Source organism: Entamoeba nuttalli (genome assembly GCF_000257125.1).
Source record: "Entamoeba nuttalli P19 unplaced genomic scaffold asmbl_9220, whole genome shotgun sequence".
Taxonomy (NCBI): Eukaryota; Evosea; order Mastigamoebida; family Endamoebidae; genus Entamoeba; species Entamoeba nuttalli.
In genome coordinates this window covers 1-17,458 of record NW_008579524.1, presented here as the reverse complement: position 1 = coordinate 17,458, position 17,458 = coordinate 1, and the positions used below count along the sequence as shown (strand labels likewise).

General features: G+C 25.1%; 10 protein-coding genes across 10 annotated transcripts in view; 5 read left to right on the top strand and 5 right to left on the bottom strand.

The window, feature by feature from the left end:
- Positions 1 to 13, top strand: part of ENU1_196180 (hypothetical protein) — a gene marked incomplete at both ends in the record, with an annotated part of 642 nt that extends 629 nt beyond the window's left edge. The window contains one exon of the mRNA XM_008861967.1: positions 1 to 13. This exon is cut by the window's left edge and continues 629 nt beyond it. Within this exon, the coding sequence (XP_008860189.1) occupies positions 1 to 13 (13 nt within the window).
- A 784-nt stretch (positions 14 to 797) lies between these two features.
- ENU1_196170 (elongation factor 2, putative) lies at positions 798 to 3,440 on the bottom strand (the record flags this gene model as incomplete). The annotated part of the gene is made up of 1 exon (XM_008861966.1): positions 798 to 3,440. One exon carries the CDS (start codon positions 3,438 to 3,440, stop codon positions 798 to 800), a length of 2,643 nt encoding a protein of 880 aa, XP_008860188.1.
- Positions 3,441 to 4,637: 1,197 nt separating this feature from the next.
- ENU1_196160 (hypothetical protein) lies at positions 4,638 to 6,161 on the top strand (the record flags this gene model as incomplete). The annotated part of the gene is made up of 1 exon (XM_008861965.1): positions 4,638 to 6,161. One exon carries the CDS (start codon positions 4,638 to 4,640, stop codon positions 6,159 to 6,161), a length of 1,524 nt encoding a protein of 507 aa, XP_008860187.1.
- A 34-nt stretch (positions 6,162 to 6,195) lies between these two features.
- ENU1_196150 (tRNA dimethylallyltransferase) lies at positions 6,196 to 7,371 on the bottom strand (the record flags this gene model as incomplete). The annotated part of the gene is made up of 1 exon (XM_008861964.1): positions 6,196 to 7,371. The coding sequence occupies one exon, from the start codon at positions 7,369 to 7,371 to the stop codon at positions 6,196 to 6,198; it is 1,176 nt and encodes a 391-aa protein (XP_008860186.1).
- An 835-nt stretch (positions 7,372 to 8,206) lies between these two features.
- ENU1_196140 (SWIM zinc finger domain containing protein) lies at positions 8,207 to 9,529 on the top strand (the record flags this gene model as incomplete). Its single annotated transcript, XM_008861963.1, has 1 exon — positions 8,207 to 9,529. One exon carries the CDS (start codon positions 8,207 to 8,209, stop codon positions 9,527 to 9,529), a length of 1,323 nt encoding a protein of 440 aa, XP_008860185.1.
- Positions 9,530 to 9,634: 105 nt separating this feature from the next.
- On the bottom strand, positions 9,635 to 11,889 carry ENU1_196130 (regulator of g protein signaling domain containing protein; the record flags this gene model as incomplete). Its single annotated transcript, XM_008861962.1, has 2 exons — positions 9,635 to 11,386; positions 11,470 to 11,889. 2 exons carry the CDS (start codon positions 11,887 to 11,889, stop codon positions 9,635 to 9,637), a joined length of 2,172 nt encoding a protein of 723 aa, XP_008860184.1.
- Positions 11,890 to 12,775: 886 nt separating this feature from the next.
- On the top strand, positions 12,776 to 14,265 carry ENU1_196120 (hypothetical protein; the record flags this gene model as incomplete). The annotated part of the gene is made up of 2 exons (XM_008861961.1): positions 12,776 to 12,901; positions 12,988 to 14,265. 2 exons carry the CDS (start codon positions 12,776 to 12,778, stop codon positions 14,263 to 14,265), a joined length of 1,404 nt encoding a protein of 467 aa, XP_008860183.1.
- A 38-nt stretch (positions 14,266 to 14,303) lies between these two features.
- Positions 14,304 to 15,455, bottom strand: ENU1_196110 (Poly(ADP-ribose) polymerase catalytic domain containing protein; the record flags this gene model as incomplete). The annotated part of the gene is made up of 1 exon (XM_008861960.1): positions 14,304 to 15,455. One exon carries the CDS (start codon positions 15,453 to 15,455, stop codon positions 14,304 to 14,306), a length of 1,152 nt encoding a protein of 383 aa, XP_008860182.1.
- A 291-nt stretch (positions 15,456 to 15,746) lies between these two features.
- ENU1_196100 (hypothetical protein) lies at positions 15,747 to 16,265 on the top strand (the record flags this gene model as incomplete). Its single annotated transcript, XM_008861959.1, has 1 exon — positions 15,747 to 16,265. The coding sequence occupies one exon, from the start codon at positions 15,747 to 15,749 to the stop codon at positions 16,263 to 16,265; it is 519 nt and encodes a 172-aa protein (XP_008860181.1).
- Positions 16,266 to 16,391: 126 nt separating this feature from the next.
- Positions 16,392 to 16,945, bottom strand: ENU1_196090 (Myb family DNA-binding protein, SHAQKYF family protein; the record flags this gene model as incomplete). Its single annotated transcript, XM_008861958.1, has 2 exons — positions 16,392 to 16,502; positions 16,559 to 16,945. 2 exons carry the CDS (start codon positions 16,943 to 16,945, stop codon positions 16,392 to 16,394), a joined length of 498 nt encoding a protein of 165 aa, XP_008860180.1.
- Between the last annotated feature and the right edge of the window lie 513 nt (positions 16,946 to 17,458).

Here is a 17,458-nt window from a genome sequence, read left to right as displayed (position 1 = left end):
TCATAGTAATTGAAATGGAATGATTCAATCCTGAATAATTGAAAAATAAAGAAAAGAGATAAAAACAAAACAATGAAGAATATGAACAGTCATTTTGTTCATCTTCCAATAAATGAAATGGTGAATTAAAAATGGAGATAATTCAGTGTTGGTTTATTTTATTTCATTTGAAATATTCACACCCAATAAGAGTGTTTTATTAAAATAACATAATAACCTCTTTTTGTCTTGTAGTTAGACTGATTAATATCGTTTATTTTTACATATCATTAGTCTACTATAATTTTCTATTTATTAATTTAAATACATCCAATAATACCAATGTGTTTATTAATTTATAAGAAATTATTCTTTTAATAATATGTGTTATTATTTTAATACGTAATTATAACTTATTCTTGATATGAGTTAATCTTGATTATAATATTTCCTTTCATTCAGATAAGTTTAGTAATAACTGAACATTATTATTGAAATAACCTTACTTTATTTAGCTTATTGTATACAATTGAAACTTATTATTTATTTAGTTTGTTTGGTTAAGTCTTAATTATGATAATATATTATCCAAATAATATTGTTTCAAGAGCAGAAAAAGAGGTTGAGAAAATTCTCTTTAAAAAGAAAAGGATTTTCTGAAAGACTTTTTATAATTAAAACGTACGTAAAATAAACTTATAATTAATTTTTATTAAATAACAAAGAATATAATTCACTAAAAAAATAATTAATTCTTCATTTATTACTAAACAAATAATTTAAAAAATAAACTAAATTGAAAAAAAAATTTAATAAAATTACTTTTTCTTGCTTCTGGTTGATTGTTTATCAACAAATTCAACAATCTTTTCATCTAAAACCAATCCTTTTCTTTTTCTTGTATTATCTATAGCGATTTTAGCAATATTTTTAATATCAGCTTTTTCACCATACTCTTCTAATTCTTCTTCTGTTGTTGGAACCCAGAACGGATCAATTGGAATAGTCACAAACCGATCAAATTGAGTTTGTGTAAATGCAGCACCAGAAGTTTGACCTAACATGTCATCTGTAAATCCAAATGATTCGGCAACAGGTAATTGTGCTTTAATAATATTCATTAGTTGAGTCTCATCATATCCTTCTTCAAGAGTTTTTGCTCTTCTTTTGTCTAATACTTGAAAAACTTTACCAATACATTCAGTTGGACATCTAATATCACATAAATACATTGGTTCTTTAATCCTTTGTCTTCCTAGTTGGAATGCAGCTAAACAAGCATCTTTAAATGCAGTAATAACTTGTCCTTGAATATTACCGCTTCTTGTTTCTTCATCAATGAGAATTTCATCAATTATAAATATTAACCCTTCCATTGGTTCATCACATAAAGGTCCAGCAGAAGTGGCTAATTGAAATCCACTAATAATAGCATTAGTAACTAATGAAGTATAATTTTTAATGTCTTTATCTTGAGGCCAAAGTGGGAGGTCTTCATCAGTAAGATTAATAAGAATATTTGGTCCACACCTTTTTGGTCCAAAACAAATTAACTTATTTTTCCATTCATTGTTTTCTCCTTCTAAAATACTTTCAATCTTTTGATTTAAATGTTCATCTGTTTGATGGTTTCTACTTGACATTCTTAACACTGTTGAAATATCATTAATTTTGTCAATTGTTTCTTCTTTCATCGCAACACAATGGACTTTAAATGAAACACTCTCATCTGCTGTACTTTCTTCAGCAGCTCCAGACTGCCCAAGAATGGTTTCTCTATAAGAAACAATAGGGTCAGTGTAAGTAAATGGCACACGTGCAAAAAGTTCTTTTAGGTCTTTCATACATCTTTCAAGATGTAATTCTCCAGTTGTTAATAATAAATTTTCTCCTGAGTCTTGAATAGTAGTTATAACAGATGGGTCTGATAATGCAAGTAGATTTAGTCCATCAATTAATGCTTTCATATCTTCACTATGTACTGGTTCAATGGCTACTCTCAATACTGGTTTGGCACCGCTTGATACTAAAGGAGCTAATGGACTACATTGAAGTGTAGAACTTAATGTTGCAGCATTAAACATATTAACTCCAGTAACTTGAATCCCAAGAATATTACCTGCTGGTACTTCGTCCATATCTTGTGTAGTTTGACCCATTAATAAATAAATTTGATTTGCTTTAAATGAATGGATTTTATCAGCTGCATTAGATATAGTTGGGTCGTACTTTGATGGTAAAATAAAAAGTTCTTGTCCACGACGAACTGTTCCACCTAAAACTCTACATAATGCAATCATTTGTTCACCAAACGGGAAAATTTTTGCAGCGTAAAGTACACATTCTGGAGATGAAGCACCACAATGAAGAACCGTATCTTTTAATAATGAGGTATGAGTTGAATAAATTTTATTAATTCTTTTTGGTTGTGCTTCCAATGGAGATGGAAGATGAAGAACTGCACAACGTAATATTGTTTTTGCGATTGGAACAAAATTGTTCATCATTGAAAACAAAAAAGATTTTTCTTCGTGAATAGCAAATTCTCTTGCACCAATGTTCATTCCTAATGCAGTTGATATTTTAATAATTCTTTGTTTAGCTGCTTCTTTTGTTTTATTATCGAAATATTGATGAACAGTATTATAAATATCCCAAATTGGTTTTAATGCTAATTGACTAAATACTTTCATTGTACCATCAATTTGTGTTTTAAATGTCTTACCTGTTTTCATATTAATAAAATGTTCTCCCCACAAAATATTTCTCAATGACTCTTCTTTCATTCCAAATTTTTTTGCATAAATTTCTGATATAGCCACTAAATCAAATCCCCATCCATCAATAGCACTTGCAAATACAACATTTCCTTTAATAGGATCAAAATAATCATCTCCAAATACAGTACCATTGTCATCTGTTATAACTGCTGTTGCATTATTTACTGAATTTACTAATCGTTCCAAATGATCTGTAGCTTCTTCAATACTAAAATTTTTTTCAAATACTAATCTATCAATTTTATTAATTATTAATATCATTTGAAGTCCTTCTGATGCAGCTTGTCTTAGGACTGTTTGAGTTTGAACACAAACTCCTTCAATACAATCAACCACAAGTAATGCACCATCAGTTAGCCTTACTGCACTACTCACTTCTCCACTAAAATCAACATGACCAGGTGAGTCAACTAAATTAAGTAAATGGTGTTGATCTCCTAATTGAGTATATAAACTAATTGAAGATGTTTTCATAGTAATTTGTCTTACTTGTTCATCATCTCTGTAGTCAAGATATCTAACTTTCCCTGATAATTTTTTACTAATAATTCCATTACTAGCAATAAGTGCATCACATATAGATGTTTTTCCATGATCAACGTGTGCCAATACACAAATATTTCTAACATTAGCAGCGTTTTGTTGTAATTTAAGAATAACTTTTGATGGTAATATGGTCATGTTTTAAAAGAATAATTATTTCTAAGATTCTTTCTATTCATCGTTTTTGAGGGTTGAAGTTTGTCTCATTATTTTTAGTAAAAGAACAAAAAAAGGAATTGATAAAAGTATTTGATGAAAAAAACACTAAAAAGAAGAGGAGATTGTGATAAATGTGTTACTTTTTTTCTATTTGAATAAGATTCTCTCTTTGCATCTAGTTCATAACAAACTACTGTTATTAATAACAAAAATACATTAACTATAAGAATGAGTTTAATTTGATTTGGTTATAAACATGTAAGCTAATGTAAATTACTAAGAAAATAAATTAGTTTATGAATAATCGAAGAACTTAAATGGATAGTAGAAGTAATTAACAAAGAATAAGAAACAAAAGATAAAAATATTCAATAAGAATCAAAAAGAAAAGAAGAAATAAAGAAGAGACATATTACATAATAAATAAAACAATGAGAGAACAATGTAGATAATAACCATATAAAATGAAGTAACAAAAAGATATAGTCTCAATATCTCACAAGTACCAAAGAATATTTAAATTTAATTCTTTTTATTTAAATAACATAAAAAGGATAACTAATGGTATAAGTACAGATGTAACACTTGTCATTTATTTTATCTTTGTTTTTTTTAAATACTTCAATTATCATTAATTCTAAATAATAATAATTAAACAACTTAAATAGAATTATAAGTTATGATCTATTCTTTTTTTAAATAGACACAAATAATGAGTATTTGTTCTAAACTATTAAAAATCTTTTTTATTAATACTTTAGAAAGAATAAAAAAATTGTATCAAGAAAATAAAATAAATGAAGGTATTTAAATTGGTATTTATGAGTTAATTATTTAAGCAAATATTAGCCAATGCTTTTTAAGCAAAGGTTAAATAATATAGTTAACAACAAGTAATGGTTTAATAACAGTTATCAAAGAATATAGAATACTTTAAGAGATAAAAATTTTGAAATAAAGCAATAAAAAAAAGACGATAAAAATAATATTGAAATAGTGAAAGAGAAATAAAGAAATAGTTAAATTACCAACTAACACAATAAAAAGAAAAAAAAACAATCAAGAAGAAATAAATAAGGTATTTTGAAAATACAAAAGAAGAGAAAATTCCTAAAGAAAAATGATAAAAGAAGAAAAATAAGAAATTAAAAAAAAGGATAACTTATAATTTAGTAAATGATAAAAAGTACAACACCATTAATTCAACAAAAGAAAAGAAAAAATTTACTTCCTAATGTTAAAACAATGAATATAAAATGTAAAGATATCTGTGAACATTGGGGAATTATTTGGTTAAATTTTGAAAAATTAATAAGAAGTCATAATGAAAATTTATTAAAAAAAGTTCCATGGCATTATAACAATTTACAATTTAAAATGAAACACCAATCTATACATATATCTTCAATTAATATAAAATTATTTCCTGATTATTTAGATAAACAATTATATATAAGATACGATAATCCTAATTTACTTAAATTACATCCACAACAATTAATTGAAAAATATTGTATGAATCAATATTTAAAATCAATTCCAATGAAAAATTGTTTAAAAAATGAATATGAAAGAAAAACAAAAGTACCAGGATATTATATTTATAATTATGGAATTGTTGGTATTAATGAATCAAAATTTGAAGATATCGTTTATACAGCTCATATTCCTTGTATGATTTCTTTAATAGATCAACAATTTCCTATTATCTCAGTTACATTTACTATGTTAATTCCTTCTAATATTCATATATCAAACAATACATTTTTATGGGACATTTTTCTTGATAATTTAAATCTCCTTTTTTTTGAATTTCAATTAAAACATTTAGAAGAACATGGCAAAAATATTGAAAGTTATAAATTATTAAATGACTCATTAACTTCATTAATTAATCATTTTGATGAATATCTTCTAAGTGTTACTTCTAAACAAATTAAAAAGAAATTAATACTTCCTAATAATTTTCCATCAGAAGAATTTATACAAAAAATAATAACAAGTCATTTAACTTCATATTATACATTAATTGTTTCTGATAATTATCCTGAATCACAATTTGTTTATGATTTATGTTATCCATTAGATATACCTGATATATACAATCAACCATTATCTTCTCCTATTAATCCTAGAATATTATTTCAACCAAATCCTTTCTTTAGAACTATGTGTTTAACTAACTTCTCAGAAAATTTATATTTCTCTTTACCATTTCCTTTTTGTGTAATTGATCCATTAAAACAAACAATTGCTAGAAGTTCTACTCAATGTATTATTAAATATTTTATTCAACGTTTAAATTATTTCTTATTTAAAGCTTCTCAACGTCTTGGAATTACAAAATTTATTGCAACTATTCCAATTACTGAAATTCTTGTTTCAGTACCTTCAACTCCATTAATTGTTCCATTATCAAAAATTATATTATCAATTAGAACTGATAAAGAAGCTGATTATCTTCATACTTTAATGTTTAAAATGTGTGATATTCTTGCAATGAAAGCACATATTATATTTACAATGCTTAATTCAAAAGATATATATAATGATGGTCAACTTACTCTTCAAACTATTAATGAAATAAAAAAACAAACAGGATGTGATACTGAAGCATTAAAAATAATATTAGGAATTTTAAAATTTTCAGAGCCTTATGTCATTGGAGTAGTAATGGAATTAGTAGAAAAATTAATTTAAAATCAATGTATTTTTTTTATTTTAAATAATAAATTTATTTGATATATTCTTGTGTTTTTTTTATTCTTTTTAATTTATATTTATGACGTTTAGATATTAAATGAACGTTCCATTCTTTCTCTCCATTTAATATAATATCACATATCTCACAATAATATTTTTTCCATTGAATTAATTTTGTTTTTTCTTCTTCTTTAATTTCTTTTTCTTTAGTTATTGTATTAAATGAATTACAATTAGAATTTAATTGTTCATTAATTTGTTGAAAAATTAAGTCTAATTGAAGAATATCATTTTCATGATGAATAAAATGAATAATAGAAGACTTTTTTGTTTTTACTATTTTATTATTTATCCATCTTATTTGTTTCTTAATATATTGTTTTGTATGAATTTTAACATTCTCAATTGCAATTTCTATTGGTGTTCCTTTTAATTTACATTCAATAAACTCTTGAAATCCAATTGCCATACAAATTCCCCATTTCCATTCTAATTGTTTTAATTCCTCTTCATGTTCTTCAATAAATTTCATATTTTGTTCTACCATTCCTTGTTGAACCATTACATTTACTCTTTTATCTGCTCTTTGGTAAAGTAATTTAATATCAGCATCAACCCAAATAATTATTGGATTATATTTCATTTCAATATGTTCTTTAAGAAAAGTACTACTAATTGGTTGGTTATATTGAATATAATATATTAAAGCATTTTTAATTCTAGTAATATCATTTGGGTGTAATCTTTCTGCCATTATTGGATCAATTTCTTTTAATTTATTATACCATTCATCTTCTTTCCATGGAAGTATTTTTGACTCATTAACTTTAATTAAATCTTTAGATTGATGTCTAAAAAGTAACGCATCAATATAATATGAAGTTCCTCCACAAATTATTGGTATTTTATTCTTTAAACAAATTGTTTCAATTGCTTTATCTGCATCATTTACCCATTGTTGTACAGTATAATTCACTTCAGGAGAAACAAAATCAACAAGATGATAATGAAACTCTTGTTTTTCTTCTTCACTTGGTTTATTAGTTGCAATAGGAAGTCCTTTATAACATTGCATTACATCTGCATTAATTATTTCTCCATTTAACTTTTTACAAATTTGATGAGCAACAGTTGATTTTCCACTTGCCGTAGCACCAATAACAACAATGATTTGTTTTTTATCATTTCTGATAATAGGTTCATTCATTTAAACCAGTAAGACTAAATCATTATTTCTTTTTTCATTTTTTTTTATTTGTTATTAAAACTATTAATTATTAAATTATTAAATTATTATTATTTGATTGTTTTTCCATAATAATTATATAAATCATTTTTATTTGTTTTTATACTAATAGTTTATTATTTTATTGGAAGTTACAAGGTTTGGAGTAGGAGTTTGATAGTCTCATTTCAACTATTAAAAATTCCTGGGAAATTCCTCGAACCATTAGATAGAAAGTATCAATCCTAAGTGGATGAGGAATATGTTTAATTGTCCGGATGTTGATCTGTTTGGAGAATCCTATGTTCAATTAAACTATTCCTTCGTTGTAGGTACAGTAATCCAAACAACAATAACTTAATGAGGGTCACTCTGTGACTTCCATTTTTTAAATTTCTTAAATATTATTTTATTATAAACCTCTAATATAACAAAATTTTGTTTTTTTTAACATTTTTTAACGTTTCAGGGTTTTAGTGTGTCGAATATGGGGCGAGTTTGAGTCTGTTTATATTATGAGTCAAAAATGTCAGTATTAAAACTACAAAACAAAATTTCCACATTAATTTAATTATACGAATTAGTCAAAAGTGTCAATTTTTTTTCAAAGATTAATTAAAAAATATATTAAAAAACATAAAATAAAGTTCTATCTTTATTCACTTGAAAATCACTTGAAAATTAGCGAATCAAATTCAATAACAAGACTTAAAAATAGAAATAGTAACTCTTTTGAATCAGAAATAAATTTTTAAGAATGAATTTTTTCATCCATTGATGTTCCAGATTATAATCTCCGTTTTGTGTTACTTCAATGATGAGTTATGATGAAAAATTAGAGGTTAATGGTGTTTGGCCATCAAAATCAGCATTAAAAGCAGCAGTAATTGCTAATGGAGTAGCTAATCCTAATGATAGACGATATTGGAAAGTCATAAGAAGTTCTAAAGAATATCTTTCATTAACTTGTTGTTTTGCTGTTCAATGTAACTGTCCTGCTATTTTACGTGCTTCAAGAAGTTCAAAATTACCTGGTAGACCTTGGGTTGTTAGAGAAGTTTGTTTAAAACATGGAAATGGTTGCAAAGGAAAAACACCAAAAAAGTTTTTTGGAACAGATTTTATTAAATCAGTATTACCACCAGAATTACTTTTAGGAACATCAACTGAAGTTGCTAAATATCTAGAAGAAAAGAGTGGACTTTCTGTTGCTCGAAGAACTATTTCAAGACTTCAAAAAGGAAGTAAACCAAAAATAGAAAGGATAAGTCAAGTTGTAATGGAATTTCTAAGAAAAAATCCAGGATCTAGTGCTTCTATTCAAGGTCAAATGGTTAGAATTGTTTTTGGAGTTATTAAAAATGCATTACCATATCTTCAACATTCATTAATATCATCTGATATTTGTTTAAATAATGGATATCATATGGTCATTATTAGTGGTATGGATGGAGAAAGACAACCATTACCCTTATGTTTTGCTCTTGCTTTACAAAATATTGATGTATGGGAATTTGTTTATGAAGGACTACATGATGTTCTTGGAGATGGACAAGATTCAATAACAAAAACCATTTCTAATATTCATTTATCTAATGAATCTATTTATAAATTTGAGTTAAGTGATTCTGACACAACTATGACAAAAACACTTTGTAATATTATTAACACAATAAGTTCTTTATTTGAATCAAGAAGACGTCAAATACAATTTACAAATAGTAAATTGGTGAATTGGTTAAATAAAGATATTGAATGGAAAATAGAAGGTGCTTCTCAAATAGAATGTTATGGCGAATTTCCTATTTATTATACTAAAACTTCTGTTCCACTTTGTATTGATTTAAAAAAGAAAACATGTAGTTGTGGTGAATTTCAAAGAACAGGAACTCCATGTATTCATGCTGTATCTGTTATTCATCATTTACTTCATGAAGATTATGAACAATATGTTGATCCTTGTTATTTTGCATCTTCTTTAAAAAAAACTTATTTATTATCTGTTGTCCCAATTTCTTTCTCTGCTATAAAACAAAATGAAGAAAGAAAAAGAATTTGTGAAGAAAGTTCTGAAGATTTATTAACAAAAAGAAAAATACAATCACCAATTACTTTTTCAAATGAAGTAAATTTTAACTAAATCCCTCTTATAAATACAAAATATTAATACTGTATATTCTCATCCCTTTATTAGAAATAAAAAAAAATAACAATAAATTAAAGAAGAAAAAAAATTAATATTCATTTAAAATGACATGGAGAAATGTTGAATCATATTTGCATATTTCATTATTGTTGTAGATCCTTTTCTTAAGTTAGTTGCTAATGAAGAAAGTTTTTGAAGAATACAATTGAGACTAACTTCAATAGTGTCTAACTTGTTTAAATTATTTATTAAAACATCTTTTAATGTTAAGTCATTAGTTTTAACAATAAATATTTTAGGTTTTTGAGGATAAATAATTTCATCTCCAATAAAGGATATGTAATTATCCAACATTTCAATTGTTGGTTTATATTTGTCATATTCTTCATTTGATTTAATTGAACAAAGATTTTCCTTCATTAATGTTAATTTAGGTTGAATATTATTTTTAATAAATTCACTAATTTCTTCAATTTTATTTTCTTGTTTTTCTGGTTGATTAAATGTTTTGGAATAGTGTTCAAGTGTTAGTCTAAGATCATTTTCACTTTGAGATATACATGCTAATAACTTACCTCTCTTACTTCCTTCTTCTAAATTTCTTGGAGATGGAAGCACTTCCATTCTATCAACTCTGGGAGTAAATGCTCTTCTTGAAGGAGAGAACGAAGTATTTAATTGAACCAAATCTGGTGTTCTAGACATTTTACTTCTTGAAGAACGTTCAGAACGTTTAGGTGTTTTCTTAAATTGAGGTTTCCAAAATAAAGATTTATTATATTCCTCTAAATGTTCATCTACAAGAATACTAATTAATGCATTTTGACATTGAATAAGAATTGGTTGCATTTCTTGAACAGAATCACATTTCTTTAACAATCTATATGCAACATGATGTTTTGCTTTTAATTCAATAAAAGCCATTTCAGAACGAGATAGAATTTGTGAAATTGTCATTTTATCTTCAGGTGTAGTTTGAATATACTCAATGAATGATAATGTATTTTTAACATTTTCATTATTACTTTCCACATATTTAATAAAATTGTTTTGAATTGACCTTACTTTTGTAATTGCTTCTTTTGTTAATGTTTTTGATTTTTCAATCATACTATTTTGAGCCAATTGACAAAATTCTTGTAACCTTTTAACATCAGCTGAATTTGTTGCAAATCGTTGAATCTCTTTATCACTAATAATTCCCATTAATGTTGGTGCAGTGTATCCACATGTTACAAATTCATCAGTAAACCCAACTAAGTTATAAGGAATAAGATATTTTGCTACATCAACATATATTTCATCATTCATTGAACTCTTTAGTGCCATTTCTATATCTTTAGAAAGTAATTGTTTATCATCAAGAGCTGTAAGACGATGAGTTAAATCTTTAAAATATGATGATTGTTTAAATAAGTCAAAGAAGTCTTTACGTTCCATTAATTCAAAAATATCATTTTTTGCTTCATTAAACAAATTTTCATATTTTGCTTCTGCATAATTATTTGTTATATCTTTTTTTATTGCTTGACTTATTTGTAATTCTTTATTACTTCCTGTACAAATAAATGTTTCATATATATCTTTTGCAACCCATTCTTTTACATCTGGTGATGTAATATTATTATATAACATTGCTTGTCTAAAAAATTGAATATTTCTTTCTTCTCCAATATCTGTAAGACACTTTTCTAAATATAGACTACCAACTCTGTTTTCACATATGGATTTAAATGATGCTAATAATGTGTATGATTTATGAATAGAAAGACCATCTTGAACAGCATCATATAATAACTTTTTGAATGAACCAATTTTCTCTCCTGTTAAACCAATAACAAGTTTCATATACTTTTAAAAATAAGTTTCTGTATTATTATAAAAATACCATAAAAATATTATAAAAATATAATAATCAAAAACAAAATACAAACGAGAAGAATACATGGGTCTATAACATCAAATCTTTGTTCATAATAATCTTGATAATTATTACTCCTATAATGAGAAAATTTCTTAGATAAATCTTTGTAATATGTCTCACAACACTCAATTTCATTTTCAAGCATTGGTAATGACTTCATTGATAAGCCTTCTGTTGAATCAATAAATGACTTTACTTCAACTTGAATAATAGAACTTCCTGAAGAATACATTGTGGCTAGTTCATTATTGATCAACTGAATACAATTAATTGACTCTTTTAATTTTCCAACTAAGTTTTTCATTTCAGATAATATTGAAATAACACTTTTACGATGAGACTCACTTAATTGTTTATAATCACTAGTTATAGGTGTTTCGGTGTCAACTTTTAAGAGTCGAGATCCCTTTTCAAATACTTTTGGTAACATGACAGGATGGGTGATAGTTTTTTTATCATTTTTAGTTTTTTAAGACGAAAAGAATTTTATAGGAATTTTTTGTTTGAAAACTAGTAGATTTTTCTATTTTTTCCTACTTTCTATGATTTTTTTAAATTTGTCTTTTCATACTTTTAGATTTATTTATATTTTTCTGGTAAATAATCAACGACTCTAAACAAAATCTCAATAAAGAATAATTAATAAAACATAGTTTATTAAGTGTTAATAGATTTTTTATCTATTCTTCCTAGCTAAGAGGAGATTAATCCCACCCCTAAGCTGTTTTTTTTTAAAGAGTAATTTTTTTTTTAATCTATCTTTTAGGTTTTTCTTGGAAAATAATAAAATCATTTTTTTGTTTTATTTCTTCCTATTAAGATTTTCTCAATCTTTTTCTGTTTAATCCTTCTTTTTAATACTTTGTTTGATTTCTGCTTTAATTTTAAATATTCTCATTTCCTCATTTTTATTTTACATTATGAATGAGAGAATAGAGCATTTCATTACTACTATATTATTTTGACTAATTTTCTTTTAGTCTTAACCACATCTTAACAAATCGTTATATTACACCATATAATATTCTACCATAATAAATTACTGTACCCTTTACAACATTAACTAAATCATTTCTAATTCAAATACACCATCATAATCATATAATAAATATGAGAGTCAAAAAATGAAATGTAGTAGTGTTTGTGTGTAGTGTTTCATACGTGCCACATTTGATCTTGTTTTTTTTTTAAAAAGTTAAAAATAAAAAAGAAATAACGAATAATAATGTTTTATATTACAAGTTATAATAGAATTATTAATTTAGAATTTCAAGTTAATTTTTTTAGAAATAGAAACTAAAAATAATAAATAAAAAATGAATATTGCTTGGGAAGAACATGAAGCACGATTGAATGAAGGAGATATGAAACATCGTTCAGTTCTTAATGTTATATTATGGTCATTTGGGCAAATTCCTGTTGAAATGCCAAATGAATTTACAGTTTGTTTTAATAATAAAATTAATATATCAAATGATTAGAATGTTATTAAAAAAGAATATTTGAAAAGAGTGATTAAATACAATAGCATCGTATTAATATTATTTTCTTATTGTTACTTATTGAAGAAGGTGTTAATTATACTACAGCACTTGCAATTTTTTCAGCAGTTATTCTTGTATGCTCAATTCTTGGAGGAATTATTAATTTTGTTATTCTTTGCTTTGCTGTACGGTATGCATGGAAAAAACAAACTATTATTGTTATTGCAGCATTTTTCTTAATTTTTAATATTGCAGCATGTTGGATTTATCATTATTCAGCATTTGCTATTTTATTATTCTTTACAGCATGGTTACCACAAGCAGCAATAGCAATGCATGGGTCACAAATTCCATTTATTTCAACAACAGACTTACATCAATTTGCAGATCATTTATCAATTTTAATGTCAATGATAACAGGAAATCTTTATATTTATATTGCTCGTATATTACCTAATTTACAATATTTTAATTCTAACACTCAAGCCCTTGCTAAACTTGGATCTTCAGAAGTTGTTAAACCAACAGGAACAATTTATATTACTACAGGAATTTGTGTATTTGGACTTCTTTGTTTGATACCTTATTTGTTTTTACAAGAACATTCAACAAAACCACCAATTAAATCATTTAGATATAATTTTCTTTATATATTTAATGAATTTATTACAATTATTGGTGATATGCTTCATGAAAAGAATTTCCTTTTATTACTAGTTTGTATTGTTGGAATTCAATATGGACCGTTGTATGTTTCAATTCTCTTCTCTACTGTTCAATCAGATATTTTTCATACTTCAGAATTAAATCTTGAAATTAAAGAAAATATATTCTTCTATATGTATTTCATTTGTTTCTTTATTGTTCCTCCAATATTACATAAATGGGGTCCAAGACTTATGATGTTAATAATGCTTGGTGCAACAATAATAGAAACTACTTTACAAATGGTTGTAGTATTTTCTGAACCATTAAGTTATGTTGCATGTGTTTGTTGTGGATTTGTAAATGCTTCAATGAATGTAACTATTAGAAGATTTATTTATGAGAACTGTACATACGAAACTATTTCAATGCATTATGGTGTAGTTACAATTTTAATTAAAATTATGAACTCTGTTTCAGTATTATTATCTTTGATTTATTCATTCCAAGAAAATACTTACTATTTCATTAGATACTTTTTAGTTATTTGTATTTTCTTCATTCTGGCTTGTATTGGAATAATATGTGCTGTCTTTACAAAAGATCACCATAAAGAATATGTTTTAGGTTTACGTCCACCTTATCTTAGATACAAAATTATTGAAGAAAAAGATTAATTTAATCTTTTTAAAGTATCTTTTAATAATAAATTTAATTAATACTCTTGTTGTCTTTGTTTTGCATCATTAACTTTAAATTCAATGATGTATTTAGGTAAAATATGTTTTGGATCAAAAATAACAATCTCATTTCCTTTTGGGGAAAAATGAGAGTCATATCCTTTTTGACACTTCTTTCCATCCATTCTTTTCTTACACTTAAATACATTACCTGGTAATATTTGACATAAAACCATTTGATTAGAATTTCTGCTATTAGAATAAAATAGTGCATAATCACTGAAATATGTTAAATATATTCCATGTCCAAAATACCCTGAATCTAATTTTACTGTATCAACATCATCTGGTAACTTAAATCCTTCTTTAATTATTCCTTGAATAGAATCAATAGAAGAACCATGAAAAGCCCATTCTTCTTCTCCAAATCCACGCTTTGAAAGTATACTTTTTTCAGCAAAATACTGCATTTTTAATGCCTTATTAACAATAATTCCAATTTGGATAATAGTAAAATTACTTTGTGCCCCAGACATCGTTTGGAAAAATTTAGTGTGTACCTTAGCAAATACTGATTCACCTTCATCTCCAAATTCTTTACTTCCATTTTTAATCCAAATAATTCCAATTTCATTCTTTTGAGACATCTCTATTTCTTTACTAACATCATAATCCTTTACTGTTCTAAATCCATCTATATAATCTTCTTCAGTCCATCCTAATTGACCTAAAATGCTTGCGTGTTGATCAATATCTATTTTCATTGCATGTTGATATTTACGAATTAACCGTTTTTCTTCCCCACTAACTTTGTTTTCTTCTAATGCACAAACCAATAAGGTTTTATATGCATCAAATAATGTTATTTTATTTTGTGGTGATTCTTGTTTCATTATTGTTGCAATATTCGTGATTGAGTCTTGCAAAGACATATTATCAACATCAATTACAGTATCTTTCCCATGATAATATCTTTTGAAATGTAAAGGATTTGTTAATTTACAATTCTTCCCAAATTTACATATTGGAAGATCATCTTGTAATGGAACTGGTAATTTAATTTGTTTTGGTGATGAAGGAGGTGTTAGTAATGTATCTTTTGTTTTTATAGAATCACTACTATTGGTTATTTGACTTGCATTATCTAAGGTTTGACTTGAGGGATTATGCCTTTTCTTAGGTGGCATACAAATTTATAGTATCTTTCTTTTTCACAAAAAGTAGATAATATCATTTAATCAATTTTCTTTTTTTTCTAAATAAAAAAGTGAAAAGAGAAAAAACATGGAGGGTTAGTAAACCCTAAAATTAAAAGAATTGAAAAATGGCATTTTCTTTTATGAATTGACCAATTATAGGTAATAAAACACTATAGAATAACCAACAATAATAAAATGGCATTAATAAAAAATTGGTAGTGAAAAGAAAAAATCACAAATAGAAAGGAAAAGATAATCATCTCAGAAATCATAACCAAGATGGAAAACCAAATTAACGTAAATCCTACAGTAAGTGGAATTGAAGCTAGAAAAAGATTTTATGAATATAGTAGTCTTGATGCTGAACCTTATCAACCAAGAAGAGGATTTTTCTCTTCTCTTTACCAATTAATTTTTCATCCTATTAAGTTCTTCACCCCAACAGAGAAAAAAGTTGGAGAAGTAAAATTAGAAATTTATCAAAGAAATGATGGTGATGTATCTTTAAAACTAAAAGAAGATAATTCAAATAGAACAACCCATCAAGCTGTATTAACTGAAACAACTGACTATCAAAAAGAAATCAATCTTATAAATGATAATCTTAAATTATTATTACAAAATATTATAAAAAATACTTCAGTTGCACCAATTATTATTAAAACAGACAGTAGTATATTAAAAGAAAATACTATTCTTAAATTAGATGAAAAAAATAATTCTATAATTGTTGAAGAACCAACAGGAAAAGATTCTATTTTATGTACACCATCAAAAGTTCGTAATACTGTTGCGTAACTGATTGTTATTTTTGTGATTCAAAACAAAATTCTAAATGACTGGTTTTTTCTAAGTATTTATTTTTAATAAATAAAAAGAGTTAAAAAAGAAGAAGAATAAATGATTATAAACAATACGTAGAAATTAACTAATGTCAATCCTAGAACAATTGGTTCTAAGGTAATTTCTTTTTTGAATAAATTCAAGTTTTTCAATATCTTTTTCTGAAAGTTTAAGTTCTACATCAAAAGGTTTCTATTAAAGTTAGTATTTCATTAAATTCTTTTTAAGAATGTTTGTTAATAACAAACTTCTTTCATAAAATATTTTTGTGCATGAGAACGAACTTGAGTAGGTGTACGAGTTCCAACAAATGCAGAAATAAGAAAAGTGTTTATTCCTCTTGCTGTTGTATAGCCAAAATATTTTATTGCTTTTTCAAAAGCAATACATTCAACATCAGTCCAATATCTTTTTTGAGGAGGTGATTCTTCACAATTAATTTTAATTTTATTTTCATTAGATTGATCATTTTGACATTTAAATATATCTTGTGATGAGCCAATTTCTTCTCTGTTAATATTATTTTGATTCAAATTATATAATAAATATTTTTGATTCATATAGATATCTAAAGCCATTTCTTTAAACTCAGGACATAAAGGGGAAGGTAAATTATAAAATCCCTGATATTCCATTAAAGGAGTAAATTTTGGTTATTTAAGATAAAGTCGATTTTAAATATTTCATTCTTTTTTATAGTTATTATTACCATTTGTTATGAATCTCTTTTGTTATCTAAACATAAATTCTGAAGTAAACTAAATTCAAATGAAACTTCATCTTTAATAATTCTCTTTTGACTCAATTTATCTCATTTAATAAAACTTTTTAATAAGAGAATTGTTAAAATTCAATTCATCGTTTTGAACTTAACTAACAAGAAGAAGAAAATGAATTAAAGATCTTTATTTTTCATTATGCAATTAATTAAAATCATTCAATATTTTGGTATTTTTTTTTATTTTTCCTAAAATTTAACCTCCTTTTTTAAAAGATTCAACAAAATGAAATATTAATTTTTTATTTTAACTTTACTATTTATTATGATGTAATATCATCATAAAAATAAAAGAATTATTTCCATATCATTTATTTTATAATAAAAAAAAAAAATAAATATTAAAAAAAAAGTTTTAAGAAAGTTTATT